Raw genomic sequence first — 14,850 nt, 5'->3', positions numbered from 1 at the left:
TTGTGATGATCTCTCTCTCTCTCTCTGCCTCTCTCCCACAACCCCCATCCTCCCTCCCCACTGTCAACATCCCCTCTGTCTGTCCAGCAGAGAGACAGGGAGAGGGGATCACGGAGGGATGGGTAGGGTGGAGAGTGCTCGTTGGCAGAACACGGAGAGCTCTGCGTGCAGATCTGAGCTGCGGGAAGGGCGGGGTGCAGATGCAGCACTTGTCGTAGTTTTTTTTTTTACAAATATGTACATAGAAAACAGGGGGAACATAGACATGGAGTAGGGAGAGAGGGGGTAGAGAGAGAGGGGGTAGAGAGAGAGGGGGTAGAGAGAGAGAGAGGGTAGAGAAAGAGAGGGGGTAGAGAGAGAGGGGGTAGAGAGATAGGGGGTAGAGAGAGGGGGTAGAGAGATAGGGGGTAGAAAGAGGGGGTAGAGAGATAGGGGGTAGAGAGAGAGGGGGTAGAGAGGGGGTAGAGAGAGAGAGGGGATAGAGAGAGAGAGGGGGTAGAGAGAGAGAGGGGGTAGAGAGAGAGAGAGGGGGTAGAGAGGAGAGAGAGGGGTAGAGAAGAGAGGGAGAGAGAGAGAGGGGATAGAGAGAGAGGGAGAGAGAGGGGGTAGAGAGAGAGGGGGTAGAGAGAGAGGGGGTAGAGAGAGAGGAGAGAGAGAGGGGGTAGAGAGAGAGGGGTAGAGAGAGAGGGGTAGAGAGGGGGTAGAGAGAGAGGGAGTAGAGAGAGATAGAGGGGGTAGAGAGAGAGGGGGTAGAGAGAGAGAGGGGGTAGAGAGAAGGGGTAGAGAGAGAGAGGGAGTAGAGAGAGAGGGGGTAGAGAGAGAGGGGGTAGAGAGATAGGGGGTAGAGAGAGAGAGGGGGTAGAGAGAGGGGGTAGAGAGAGAGGGGGTAGAGAGAGAGGGGTAGAGAGAGAGGGGGTAGAGAGAGAGGGGGTAGAGAGAGAGGGGGTAGAGAGAGAGGGGGTAGAGAGAGAGGGGGTAGAGAGAGAGGGGGTAGAGAGAGAGGGGGTAGAGAGAGAGGGGGTAGAGAGGGGGTAGAGAGAGAGGGAGTAGAGAGAGATAGAGGGGGTAGAGAGAGAGGGGGTAGAGAGAGAGAGGGGGTAGAGAGATAGGGGGTAGAGAGAGAGAGGGGGTAGAGAGAGAGGGGGTAGAGAGAGAGAGGGGGTAGAGAGAGAGGGGGTAGAGAGAGAGGGGGTAGAGAGAGAGGGGGTAGAGAGAGAGAGGGGGTAGAGAGAGAGGGAAGGGTTAAGAAGGAGAGCAGAGCGTGAAATCTTTCGTGAAATCTTTCATTTAAAAAAAGGGGGTTACATAAAGCAAAGCATTGAAAAAACCGAAATGATGAACGAAGCAAAGTTCCGACTACACCGAGCATCTTCTTGTTTCCTCTGATGGTAAAAATAAAGAGAGAGAGAGGGGATAACGGAGGGAGGGAGATGGGGATTAAGGGGAGAGATGGAGGGATAGGCGAGAGATAGAGACGGCGGGATATGAACGCAGGCTCACGACCAGCACTGGGTTAAAATCCACGAGTTAAAACTCCGTGCGTGTCACGGCTCATGAATACTGCATCTGGGGGGTGGGGGGGGAGATAAGGGGGGGGGGGGGGCTTGCTCCTTTGAGAGAGCCCGAGGATGCAATTACACGGGACCCCGCGCAGAATCTTTGATGTCAAAGAGTCGATCACAGGGCGCGTGGCGTGAGAGAGGAGGGGGGGGGGTGAGGAGGGGGAGGAGGATGCCGGGGGGAGGTGGTGTGGGTGGGCGTGAGTGTTCGTGTGTCTGCGTGGGGAGCTGTGGCGTAGCGGTCAGCGCTATGGAGACACGAGGTCGATTCCCGCTCGCGGCCAACACCGGCGACGATTTATCTGAACCGGTCCTGAGCCTCCCCCTAGGTCGACTCGGCCTCAAATGTGTGCAGTAAACATCGCCACTGTGCCGCCGTTCTGGCCTTGCGAGGCGCTGCTACTCGCTAGCAGCACTTGCCCCAACAGTCTGTGAAGGCTACACGCGGGGCATCTTTGTCTTTCGTATGCGTGTGTGTTGAGGCTGAGTCGACCCAGGGGAGGGACAGAACGGATCAAAATAATCACCACCTGGTGTGATCGGGAATCGAACCCGGGTCGCCGGGTTGGTAGCACAGCTCGCTAACCGCTGCACCACCGCTCCCCACACAAGACGTGTAGCCTGTAACAGGCTGTAAGGGGCAAGTGCTGTTAGCGAGGAGCACCTGTGAAGGCCGGCACGGCACACGAGGGGGGTGGGTGGCCAGCACCAGGCCCGGCCGCCTTTGTCTCCCCAATGGCGATGTTTACTGCACATCGCACCAAGTACTCATTTGAGGCTGAGTCGACCTCGGGGAGGCCCAGGACCGGTTCAGATAATCGTCACCGGTGATTGGCCGTGAGCGGGAATCGAACCCAGGTCGCCAGGTTCGCGCTACACCCACGCACACGCACGCACATACACACACACACATACACACACACGCACACACATACACGCACATACATACACACACACATACACACGCACACACACACGCACACATACATACACGCACACACACACATACACGCACATACACGCACGCACACATACACACACATACACACACACGCACACACACGCACACATACATACACGCACACACACACGCACACACACGCACACACACATACACGCACATACACACACACGCACGCACATACACGCACATACACACACACGCACGCACACACACGCACACATACATACACGCACATATACATACACGCACACACACGCACACACACATACACGCACACACATACACGCACATACACACATACACACACATACACACACACACGCACACACATACATACACGCACACACACGCACATACACGCACACATACACACACATACACACACATACACACACACCCACACACACGCATACACACGCACACACACACATACACGCACACATACACACACGCACACACACGCACACACGCACACACGCACACACACGCACACACACATACACACACGCACATACACACACACGCACGCACACACATACACGCACACACATACATACACGCACACACACACGCACATATACGCACACACACATGTACGCACACGCACGCACACATACATACACGCACACACACGCACACACACACATGCACATGCACACACACGCGGATTGAACGAATCCCGTTACTTTTATTGAACTCTACTCAAACGGACGAACACCTTTGTACATATTTACACACGTGACGACGACGACGTCACAATAGCGAAGGGGTGCAGAGGATCCGGCTCGCGAAGATCGGGAGAGGCGCGATAGGTTAAACTTTCCGGGACAAACCCCACCACCACCACGACCACCGCCAGCAGCAGCAGCACGCCGGCTTGAGACGAGAGCGCCGACACTGCCGATGAGACCCCGAAGGTCAACACGGGTACCCAGTTAAGGTCACTTTGGCAGATGCCCGCTGTCGGATGACATCGCTCTGGAAAAACAACAACAAAGACGGTGGGACGGGGGGGGGGGGTGTAATCGTGGGTGGACAGGAGCGTTGTCAAGGGGTTGGTGGCAACGTTGGCTCGAGCCAAGGGCGGTGGGCCAAACCAGCGCCTCGGGGGGCCTCCACGCGTTTATGCGCCTCTTGAAATTTCGTGGGGGGGGGGCGGTCGTTTGTTTGTTTACCAAATTCGGAAGGAAATGGTCTGCTGGCATCCTGGCCATGGGGAGTCCAGTTCACTATGGTAGTCCAGTTTACCATGAAAGTCCAGTTCACTATGGTAGTCCAGTTTACCATGAAAGTCCAGTTCACTATGGTAGTCCAGTTTACCATGAAAGTCCAGTTCACCTTGGGGAGTCCAGTTCAGCATGGGCAGGGGTCTGCAACGTGAGCGGGAACCCAGAGCACCATCTCGCATTCACCAGAGTGGCATCTCCAGGTGAGCTCTAGCTGTGTACAGCAGGCGAGCTCTAGCTGTGTACAGCAGGTGAGTTCTAGCTGTGTACAGCAGGTGAGCTCTAGCTGTGTACAGCAGGTGAGCTCTACAAGGGTACAGCAGGTGAGCTCTAGCTGTGTACAGCAGGTGAGCTCTAGCTGTGTACAGCGGGTGAGCTCTAGCTGTGTACAGCAGGTGAGCTCTAGCTGTGTACAGCAGGTGAGCTCTAGCTGTGTACAGCAGGTGAGCTCTAGCTGTGTACAGCAGGTGAGCTCTAGCTGTGTACAGCAGGTGAGCTCTAGCTGTGTACAGCAGGTGAGTTCTAGCTGTGTACAGCAGGTGAGCTATAGCTGTGTACAGCGATTGAGCTCTAGCTGTGTACAGCAGGTGAGCTCTAGCTGTGTACAGCAGGTGAGCTCTAGCTGTGTACAGCAGGTGAGCTCTAGCTGCGTACAGCAGGTGAGCTCTAGCTGTGTACAGCAGGTGAGCTCTAGCTGTGTACAGCAGGTGAGCTCTAGCTGTGTACAGCAGGTGAGCTCTAGCTGTGTACAGCAGGTGAGCTCTAGCTGTGTACAGCGGGTGGGCTCTACAAGGGTACAGCAGGTGAGCTCTAGCTGTGTACAGCAGGTGAGCTCTAGCTGTGTACAGCAGGTGAGCTCTAGCTGTGTACAGCAGGTGAGCTCTACAAGGGTACAGCAGGTGAGCTCTAGCTGTGTACAGCAGGTGAGCTATAGCTGTGTACAGCGGGTGAGCTCTAGCTGTGTACAGCAGGTGAGCTATAGCTGTGTACAGCAGGTGAGCTCTAGCTGTGTACAGCGGGTGGGCTCTACAAGGGTACAGCAGGTGAGCTCTAGCTGCGTACAGCAGGTGAGCTCTAGCTGCGTACAGCAGGTGAGCTCTAGATGCATACAGCAGGTGAGCTCTAGCTGTGTACAGCAGGTGAGCTCTAGCTGTGTACAGCAGGTGAGCTCTAGCTGTCTACAGCAGGTGAGCTCTACAAGGGTACAGCAGGTGAGCTCTACAAGGGTACAGCAGGTGAGCTCTACAAGGGTACAGCAGGTGAGCTCTAGCTGTGTACAGCAGGTGAGCTCTACAAGGGGACGGTGGAGACCACGGGGAGCAGCGAAGGAGACTCGCGTCACAACGGAGACGAAGATCTCCCCGGTGTGGCCTGTCGCAGGCTGTCGGGGGCGAGTGCCCTTAGTCAGCGAGTAGCAGCGCCTGCGAAGGCCGGCGCTGTGGCACACGAGGGGCTGGGCGGCCAGCGACTGCGCCCGCAGCCCGGGGGCGATGTTGACCTCAGGCTGAGTCGACCTAGGGGAGGGGGAAGGCCCTGGACCGGTGCGGATAATCGCCGCCGGTGCCGGTGGTGGCCGTGAGCGGGGAGCGAACCTCGGGTCGTAGCTGAGGTTCGTGGCGCGGCGGCGCCGACTTCGCCGCACGTCACCGTCGCCCGCCCTTCACCACCACCATCACCACCACCATCACCACCACCATCACCACCATCATCATCATCACCACCACCACCACCATCACCATCATCATCACCACCACCACCACCATCACCACCATCATCATCACCGCCACCACCATCATCATCATCACCACCACCATCATTATCACCACCAGCATCATCACCATCATCATCACCACCACCATCATCATCACCACCAGCATCATCACCATCATCATCACCACCACAATCATCACAACCACCACCACCATCACCACCATCATCACCGCCACCACCATCATCATCACCACCACCATCATTATCACCATCATCATCACCATCATCACCACCACCACCATCATCATCATTATCACCATCACCATCACCAACACCACCATCATCACCACCACCATCATCACCACCACCATCACTGCCACCACCATCATCACCATCACCACCACCAACACCACCATCAACATCATCACCACCATCATCACCACCATCACCACCATCACCATCATCACCACCACCACCAACACCACCATCATCATCACCACCATCAACATCATCACCACCATCATCATCACCAACACCCACGTCTTTGCATCGATACCAGTGGCTATCAGGAGTTCGGTACCCTAGTGAAGCTGGTGGTGGTGGTATTGATAATGATGATGGTAGTGGTGCCTGCGGTGGTGGTGGTGGTGGGGAGCGCTGCCGTGCTACAAACCCGGCGACCCGAGTTCGATTCCCGCTCACGGCCACCAACACCGATGACGATTATCTGAACCGGTCCTGAGCCTCCCCTAGGTCGACTCAGCCTCAAATGACTATCTGGTCCAGTATGTAAACTTCACCACTGGGGAGACAAAGGTGGCCGGGCGGGCGTGGTGCTGGCCACCCCCCCCCCCCCGCGTGTGCCACAGTGCCGGTAGCCTTCACAGGTGCTGCTACTCGCTAACAGCACTTGCCCCAACAGTCTGTGAAAGGCGATATGGGGATGTTTGTCTTTGGTGGAGGTAGTGATGATGACGGTGGTAGTGGTGATGACGGTGGTAGTGGCGGTAGTGGTGGTGACAACGATGATGGTGGTGGTAGTAGTTGGTGATGGTGGCGATGATGATGATGGTGGTGGTGGCAGTGATCGTGATGATGGTGACGATGGTGGTGGTGACGACGATGGTGGTGGTGGTCGTAGTTGGTGACAGTGGCGATGATGATGATGGTGGTGGTGTCAGTGATCGTAATGACGGAGGTAGCGGTGGTGACGGTGGTGGTGACGGTGGTAGTGGCGGTAGTAGGTGGTGACGATGGTGGTGGTGGTAGTGGTCGTGATGACGGTGGTAGTGGTGGTGACAATGGCGGTGGTGGTAGTTAGTAGTTGTTGACGGATGGCGATGATGATGATGGTGGCAGTGGTCGTGACGACGGTGGTAGTGGTGGTGACGGTGGTAGTGGTGGTGACGGTGGTAGTGGTGACGACGGTGGTAGTGGTCGCGACGACGGTGGTAGTGGTGGTGACGGTGGTAGTGGTGGTGACGATGGCGGTGGTGGTTACGGTGGTAGTGGTGACGACGGTGGTAGTGGTGGTGACGATGGCGGTGGTGGTGACGGTGGTAGTGGTGACGACGGTGGTAGTGGTGGTGACGACGGTGGTAGTGGTGGTGACGACGGTGGTGGTGGTGGTGATGATGGCGGTGGTGGTGGTTAGTAGTTGGTGACAGTGGCGATGATGATGATGGTGGTGGTGGTGGTAGTGGTGACGATGGTGGTAGTGGCGGTGACGATGGCCGTGGTGGTGACGGTGGTAGTGGTGACGACGGTGGTAGTGGTGGTGACGACGGTGGTGGTGGTGACGATGGCGGCGGTGGTGGTGACGACGGTGGTGGTGGTGGTGACGACGGTGGTAGTGGTGGTGACGATGGCGGTGGTGGTGACGATGGCGGTAGTGGTGGTGACGACGATGGTAGTGGTGGTTAGTAGTTGGTGACAGTGGCGGTGACGACGGCGGTAGTGGCGGTGACGATGGCAATCGACGTCGCGTGCCCTGGACTTTGCGGGCCGCGGTCCGCACGACGTCCACATCATCGCCTTCCGACGGCTTCAGGTGCTCCGCACGTGACCCCCCCCCTCCCCCGCCCCCCCGCCGCCGCCACGCCCGTCACGAGACCTCCGTCACGTCTTCATTGCGAGTCGAGCCGCACGTCCACGCCGGACGGCTTCCCCCGTCGGCTCTCTCGCGCCCGTGCACGGTCGGGAGCAGAAGGTCGCCTCCCTCGGCCGACAGCGGAGTGGGGGGGGAGGGGGCGGACGAGCCCCTGGGCGGCTAAAACGCAGCGAGTTGGCACAGTAGGGGGGGTGGGGGAGAGCTGGGGTCGGTGCATCGCTGCCAGTCGTCTCAGTCAGTCAAAACCATAACACCTGAGGCTGTCCCGTGGCCTCCTCCTGCACCTAGCCTGGCGCAGCAGTCGACCCACGGGCACCACCTGGGTCTGTCCCGTGACGTCCTCCTCTCCTCCTCCTCCTCCTGCACCTAGCCTGGCACAACAATCAACTCACGGGATCACCTGGGTCTGTCCCGTGACCTCCTCCTGCACCTAGCCTGGCACAGCAGTCGACCCACGGCACCTGCAGGGTCTGTCCCGTGATCTCCTCCTGGCAGCAGCGAGAGGCTTCCACACTTCACACGCAGTTGGCACCTAGCCTGGCACAAGCGCCGTGGCGACGTCACCGTCTGCCGTGCGGGTGAGCCGCCGCCGCCGCCGCCGCCGCCGCTGCACTGCCGAGTCGAGGCCGGCCCCGGTGAGGCCGCTGAAGACGGCGGTGGCGGTCCCCAACGCAGCAGCAGCACGCGGACAGCCGGGGGATGGTGACGCCGGCCCCGTGTGCCGAGGCTTCGTCGTCCGGGTCGGGGACCCTTTCCAGAGAAAGCGAATCGCTCCGGTGTGGCCGGGACGGCGACCTTCCCACCGGCGTGGCCGCGCTCCCCCCGGGCGCTCCTCCCCTCCGGCCTCACCGGGGGTCGTCCGGTGACGGCCGACTGTCGCCGCGGGCAACCTGCGGACCGCCGCGGCGGTCTCGGCGGCGACGTCCGCCCCGCGGCTACGACGCCGGCGGGCGGTGCGGCCGGCTCTCCGCGGCGAGCCGCGCCCGCTCCTCCTGCACGCCGGAGCCGTAGCGCACCCGCAGCGCCAGCCCCAAGCCGGCGAGCTCGACGTCCGTGACGCGGCGAGGGCCGGCGGCGGCGCCGTCGCGCGCCGTCCACTGCCGCGCCCGCAGCACCACCGCCCCTCCGCCGGGCAGCGCCGCCGTGTTGGCGCCCCCCCCCCGCTCGCTCAGGGACTCCAGCGCCAGCTGCCTGCTCCACGTGCCGCCGCCGGCACCGCCGCCGCCGGCTGACTGCTGCTGCTGCAGGTTCGACGCGGCCTGCCGATCGCCCGGCGTCCTTCGCTGGCTTCCGAGCACGCCCCGCCGGTCCCGCCGCTGCCCCGGACGGGAGCCGGCGCTGGCGGCGGCCGCCCCCTCCGCCGCCCTCCTCGCCCGCCGTCTCCCCGCCGTCCTCTCCCGGGCGGCGGCGCCGGGAGCGGCCGCCCCCTCGGTGGGCGCCAGCAGCCCCAGCGCGGCGAGGTCGGGCTCGGCGGCGCCGTCCCTGACGAAGTGGTGGACGTCCGTGCCGTCCGGCAGCACCTGCCGGTGGGCGCCGGCGCCTCCGTCCACGTGGACGGCGCCGTCCAGAAGCCGCGCGACCAGGCGGCTCCTCTCGCTGGCCCGGGATTCGGCGCCGTCGGCGGCGGCGGCGCCGGCGACGACCGTCGCCGAGACGCGGCCGCCCTCGCCGAAGGACAGGCGGAGCGCCGGCCCCAGCAGCGAGGGCGCCGCGGCGAAGACGGGCGGCGCCGGCAGGCGGCCCCAGGAGGTGCGCCGGCGCGGGGGGCACGGCGGCGCGGGCAGCTGGGGCTGGTGGTCGTCGGCGCAGGCGCGGGGAGACGGCGGCGCCGAGTCGAGCGTCACGAACGCCTCCAGCTGGCGCTGCGCGAAGCCGTCCAGCTCCGAGCACGGCTGGGGGGGGGCGGGGGGGGGGGGTGGGGGGTGGTGAGTGGGGGGTGGTGAGTGGGGGGTGGTGGGTGGGGGGTGGTGAGTGGGGGGTGGGGGGTGGGGGGTGGTGAGTGGGGGGTGGGGGGTGGTGAGTGGGGGGTGGGGGGTGGTGAGTGGGGGGTGGTGGGTGGGGGGTGGTGAGTGGGGGGTGGGGGGTGGTGAGTGGGGGGTGGGGGGTGGGGGGTGGTGAGTGGGGGGTGGGGGGGTGGGGGGTGGTGAGTGGGGGGTGGGGGGTGGGGGGTGGTGAGTGGGGGGTGGGGGGTGGTGAGTGGGGGGTGGTGAGTGGGGGGTGGGGGGTGTGGCAACAGCAACTGTATCTCTCATTGTGTCTCGGTCTCTACCCCTCTCTCCCCACGTGTCTAACCGCCTCTCCCCGTGTCTCTCTCCGTGTCTCTCTCCGTGTCTCTCCCCGCGTGTCTCTCTCCGTGTCTCCTCCCCGTGTGTCTCCCCATGTCTCTCTCCCCGTGTCTCCTCCCCGCGTGTCTAACCGCCTCTCCCCATGTCTCTCTCCGTGTCTCTCTCCGTGTCTCCTCCCCGCGTGTCTCACCGTGTCCTCTGCGAGCAGCGTGGCCTGGAGCTCGTAGCGTGGCCCTGCTGGGCTCTCCTCGCGAGGCCGCGGGAACCCGGGGATCACGTTGTGCAGCTGGAAGCCGAACGTCTGCAGCCAGCTGTTCACATCTGTCCCTCGCACAGACAAAGGGCGCCCGGGTAGCCTTCACAGACTGGTGGGGCAAGTGCAGTTGGCCGGCAACGGCACATACAAAGGCTGGCACGGCACGGGTGGGTGGCCAGCACCAGGCCCGGCCGCCTTTGTCTCCCCAGTAGCGATGTTTGCAGTCTCACACTTGCTACTCGTGTGAGACTGAGTCGACCTAGGGGAGGCCCAGCACCGGTTGAGATCAGAGATAATCGTTCAGAGATAATCGCCGTGGTTAGCGTGAAACACGCTGACCATGAACACGCGTGCTACACGTGTGTGCTGGTGACTGCGTGTGCCACATTCACAGATGAGCTCACTCCACGCATGACAACCCCCCCTCTCCCCCTCCCATGCCCCCCCCCACACACCGGTCATGTATCCCCCCTTCACCCCCCCCCCCCACACACCGGTCATGTATCCCGCGCCGCCGTCCCCGCTGGCCGTGCTGCCCACGGGGTTGTTGCGCTGGAACATGTACGGGTTGAAGGGTGCCGGGCGGCGTGCCAGCCCGGCCCACAGGCCCGGGTCCGGGCCGGCCCAGCGGCCCGCCAGGGGGTCGTAGTCGCGCCCGGCCAGGTGCACCAGGCGGCACAGGGGGTCCCAGAGGCCCCCGCGGAAGCCCAGCGGGAGGGGCACGTGGGGGGCCGAGTCCAGGTAGGGCTCTCCGAAGGCCGTGTAGTGCAGCGTCTTCGCCAGGGCGCCCTTGCCGTCGAAGAGCGCCAGCGGCGTGCCCACGTGGTCCGAGGCCACGTACCACTCCTGCCCGCCGCTCACCTCCAGCGCGAACACGTGGCCCTGCGCGGGGGGAGGGGGTGGGCGGACAGAGATCCACCGCGTTGCCTCGACCGGGCTGTCGGGGCGAGGGCCGATGAAGGCCGGCGAGAAGGGGCGGTGCGGCCGGCGCCGTCACCGGCCGCCTTTGCCTCCCCAGTGGCGACGTTCACACACCGCACCAGGTGCTCATTTGAGCCGGAGTCGACCTAGCGGAGGCCCAGGAAACCGGTTCGGATATCCCTCAGCGGTGTTGGCCGTGAGCGAGAATAGAGTTTGCCGCTTTCGTGAGGGGCACCACGGTGGCTAGGAGATGTTCACTATCTTGCCTGGTACACAGGAGGTCGTGGCTTCGATCCCGACCCGGACGCCTGTTGTATATTAGGAGTCTGCGTGTCTCTCTCCCCATAGTGGTGAGGATCCTCCGGTTTTTCCCTCCACGTTTAAAATCACGTCACAGAACGCGTTCAGAGGCTTTGTCTGCCGCTGTGAATCTCCCCGCGACGACGAGAAGCCGCTTCGTCGAGCCGTCAGCCGTGAAGGCCCCACTGAGCTGCGTAGCTCAGCGGGGCCTTGCCTGGCAGCGCGATAAAAACATCGCTGAACGTGAGCGCACGTTCAGCGCTAAAACCACGCGCCACTCCCGCTCACCGCTCGGCTTCGTGCCACACCGGCGTCTCTGGGCGGCGAACCGCGACCGCCCCCCCTTGGCCCCCCCCCCGCCCCCCGTCACCTGCAGGTCGTAGTAGAGGGAGGTGACGGCACGGCTGGAGCGGTTGTAGGTGTGCGTGACGCGGGTCGGCCGCGCCAGGTCGGCGTAGAAGAACTGCGTGCGGTCCCCGGCGCCGGCGAGGCGCGCCACGCGGCGGCCCAGCGCGTCGTAGCGGTAGCGCACGCTCCAGCCGCCGGCGCCGGGCCTGCGGGCGCCGGCCAGCAGGCCTCGCGAGTCGTACTCAAACAGCTCGGGCCCGCGGCGCGCCAGGAAGCCGTCGGCGTCCACGGCGTAGGCCGTGTCGCCCAGCCGCGTGATGCGGTCGCGCGGGTCGTAGCGCAGCGCCGTCAGCCGCGGGCTGCCCCCCGGGTTGAGCAGGTGCAGGTTCCCGTTGAGGTCGTAGCTGTAGCGCCACGCGCTGCGCCCGTCCACCGACACGGCCTGCAGCTGCCCGTCCGCGTCGTACTCGTACGCGTGCCGCGTGCCGTTGCCGCCCCCCCCGCCGCCCCCAGAGCCGGAGCCGGCGGCGCCGGGCCCCAGGCGGACCTCGCGCCGGGAGACGCGGCCGGCGGCGTCGTACGCGAGCGTCATGCGGAAGACGAGGGAGCGCATCACCTCCATCTGGGTCTCTCGCACACGGCCCTGGGGGGGGGGCACGGGGGGGGGCACGGGGGGATCGTCGTAGTGGTCGTCGTCTGCACAGGAAGTGCCACGCCGCTGCCTCACGAGCAGTGAGCTGAGTGTGTGAGAGGTGAGCTGAGTGAGTGGTGAGCTGAGTGAGGGGTGGGCTGAGTGGTGAGCTGAGTGAGTGGTGAGTTGAGCGAGTGGTGAGCTGAGTGGTGAGCTGAGTGAGTGGTGAGCTGAGCGAGCGGTGTAGCTGAGTGGTGAGCTGAGTGAGTGGTGAGCTGAGTGGTGAGCTGAGTGAGTGGTGAGCTGAGCGAGTGGTGAGCTGAGTGAGTGGTGAGCTGAGTGGTGAGCTGAGTGAGTGGTGAGCTGAGCGAGTGGTGATCTCAGCTGAGTGGTGAGCTGAGCGAGTGGTGAGCTGAGTGGTGAGCTGAGTGGTGAGCTGAGTGAGTGGTGATCTGAGTGGTGAGCTGAGTGAGTGGTGAGCTGAGTGGTGAGCTGAGTGAGTGGTGAGTTGAGCGAGTGGTGAGCTGAGCGAGTGGTGAGCTGAGTGAGTGGTGAGCTGAGTGTTGAGCTGAGTGGTGAGCTGAGTGTTGAGCTGAGTGAGTGGTGAGCTGAGTGGTGAGCTGAGTGAGTGGTGAGCTGAGTGGTGAGCTGAGTGAGTGGTGAGTTGAGCGAGTGGTGAGCTGAGCGAGTGGTGAGCTGAGTGAGTGGTGAGCTGAGTGAGTGGTGAGCTGAGTGTTGAGCTGAGTGGTGAGCTGAGTGTTGAGCTGAGTGAGTGGTGAGCTGAGTGGTGAGCTGAGTGAGTGGTGAGCTGAGTGGTGAGCTGAGTGAGTGGTGAGCTGAGTGGTGAGCTGAGTGGTGAGCTGAGTGGTGAGCTGAGTGAGTGGTGAGCTGAGTGAGTGGTGAGCTGAGTGGTGAGCTGAGCGAGTGGTGATCTGAGCGAGTGGTGAGCTGAGTGGTGAGCTGAGCGAGTGGTGAGCTGAGTGTTGAGCTGAGTGGTGAGCTGAGCGAGTGTTGATCTGAGCGGGCACCTGCGCGTCGAGCTGCTTGGTGAGCGCCATGGCGGCGGTGCTCACGATTTGGTTCATGTCGTAGTGGATGACTCCGAACTTGCCGAACTGCTCGAGGCGGCCCGACAGCTCGTCGTAGCGCAGCAGGTCGATGGGCAGCGGCGTGTCGTCCACCACCGCCTGCACGCCCGTCACGCGGAAGCTGCTGTCGTACGTGTAGTCGAAGCGTGCGCCCGCGTGCCCCTCCTCTCCCGCCCCTCCTCCTCCTCCGCCTCCTCCGGCGTCGCCGCCGTCCCCGAAGCGCACGAGCTGCCGGTCGACGAGCGGCCCCGCGTGCCGGAAGCGCACGGAGCACGACGCGGCGCCGTCGGCCGCCGTCACCGAGGCGGCCCGCAGGAGGCCCGACGACTCGTCGTACGAGAAGGAGGCCCGCGCGCCGTCGAACAGCAGCTCGGAGAGGCGGGCGCCGTCGCGGCCGTAGCGGAAGAGCACGCGGCGCCCGGTGCCTGCGCTCGGGGGATGGGCGCGGGGGGGAGGGGTGTGGGGGAGGGAGGGGAGGGAGGGGAGAGGGGAAGGGAGGGAGGGGAGGGAGGGAGGGGGGGAGGGAGGGAGGGAGGGAGGGAGGGGAGGGAAGGAGGGAGGGAGGGGAGGGAGGTGAGAGAGGGAGGGAGGGATGGGAGGGAGGGAAGGGAAGGGAAGGGAGGGAGGGAAGGGAAGGAAGGGAGGGAGGGATGGAGGGAGGGGAGGGAGGGAGGGAGGGATGAGAGGGAGGGGAGGGAGGGGAGGGAGACGTTAGAGAGAAGTCCCGAGCGCAGCTCATCACCCAGAATGCATCTTGTTTGTATTTCTGCCCGGCCCGCCGTTGGTTAGCGATGGGCACGGCAGGAGTTGGCACGAAGTCCGCGGGGTGGGAACTCCTCGGGCCCTCCCTCTGCCTGCCTCCCTCCCCCACCCCTTTCCCCTCCGCCCCCCACCCAGGAGTAGAGGGTGGTTTCCCTATTGGGGGCCCACACTCCCCTCCCCCACGAGAGAGTGGCCCCCCGCCCCCACCCCCCTCCCCCTCCCTCCCCCCCCCCCCGTGCCCCCACCCCCCTCCTCTCCCCCCCCCGTGCCCCCACCCCCCCCTCCCCCCCGTGCCCCCACCCAGGTGTGCGGTGTGCAGCAGGCGCCCGTCCTGCGCGAAGTCCTGCAGGGAGGGCGCCCCTCCCTCGGGCGGCACGTGGAGGTTGCGGTAGAAGCCGAGGGAGCGCACCGTGAGCAGCGCGTGGCGCCCCGCGCTCGGCATCGCCACGCCCGACAGCGCCGCGCCCTCAAACTCGAACACGAACTGCCGCTGGCTCGGCAGCAGCAGCACCACCGTCCGCTGCCGGGGGTCATCGTCGGGGTCACGGCGGAGGAGAAGGGAGGGCGTGGTGTTAAAAACGACAGAACCTGCCCATAGACTCACACAGAGACCCATAGACTCATATAGAGACCATAGGCTCATGTAGAGACTCATAGACTCACACAGAGACCTACAGACTCACACAGAGA

General features: G+C 63.3%; 1 protein-coding gene across 1 annotated transcript in view; it reads right to left on the bottom strand.

The window, feature by feature from the left end:
- Positions 1–8,393: 8,393 nt before the first annotated feature.
- LOC116955695 (uncharacterized) overlaps positions 8,394–14,850 on the bottom strand; it is a 97,256-nt gene continuing 90,799 nt past the window's right edge. Inside the window, exons 16-21 of the mRNA XM_076053383.1 lie at positions 14,461–14,831; positions 13,339–13,823; positions 11,702–12,322; positions 10,605–10,992; positions 10,045–10,175; positions 8,394–9,461 (exon numbers count right to left, since the gene is read on the bottom strand). Of these exons, the coding sequence (XP_075909498.1) occupies positions 8,505–9,461; positions 10,045–10,175; positions 10,605–10,992; positions 11,702–12,322; positions 13,339–13,823; positions 14,461–14,831 (2,953 nt within the window). The 3' untranslated portion in view covers positions 8,394–8,504. The remainder of the gene's footprint in view (positions 9,462–10,044; positions 10,176–10,604; positions 10,993–11,701; positions 12,323–13,338; positions 13,824–14,460; positions 14,832–14,850) is intronic.

This window comes from Petromyzon marinus, chromosome 61, assembly GCF_048934315.1.
Source record: "Petromyzon marinus isolate PM22_M1 ecotype Great Lakes invasive population chromosome 61, UKy_Petmar_22M1.pri1.0, whole genome shotgun sequence".
In the NCBI taxonomy this organism is placed as follows: Eukaryota; Metazoa; Chordata; class Hyperoartia; order Petromyzontiformes; family Petromyzontidae; genus Petromyzon; species Petromyzon marinus.
Note: the sequence above shows the minus strand (reverse complement) of the source record. Positions and strands in the feature narration are given on the sequence as shown.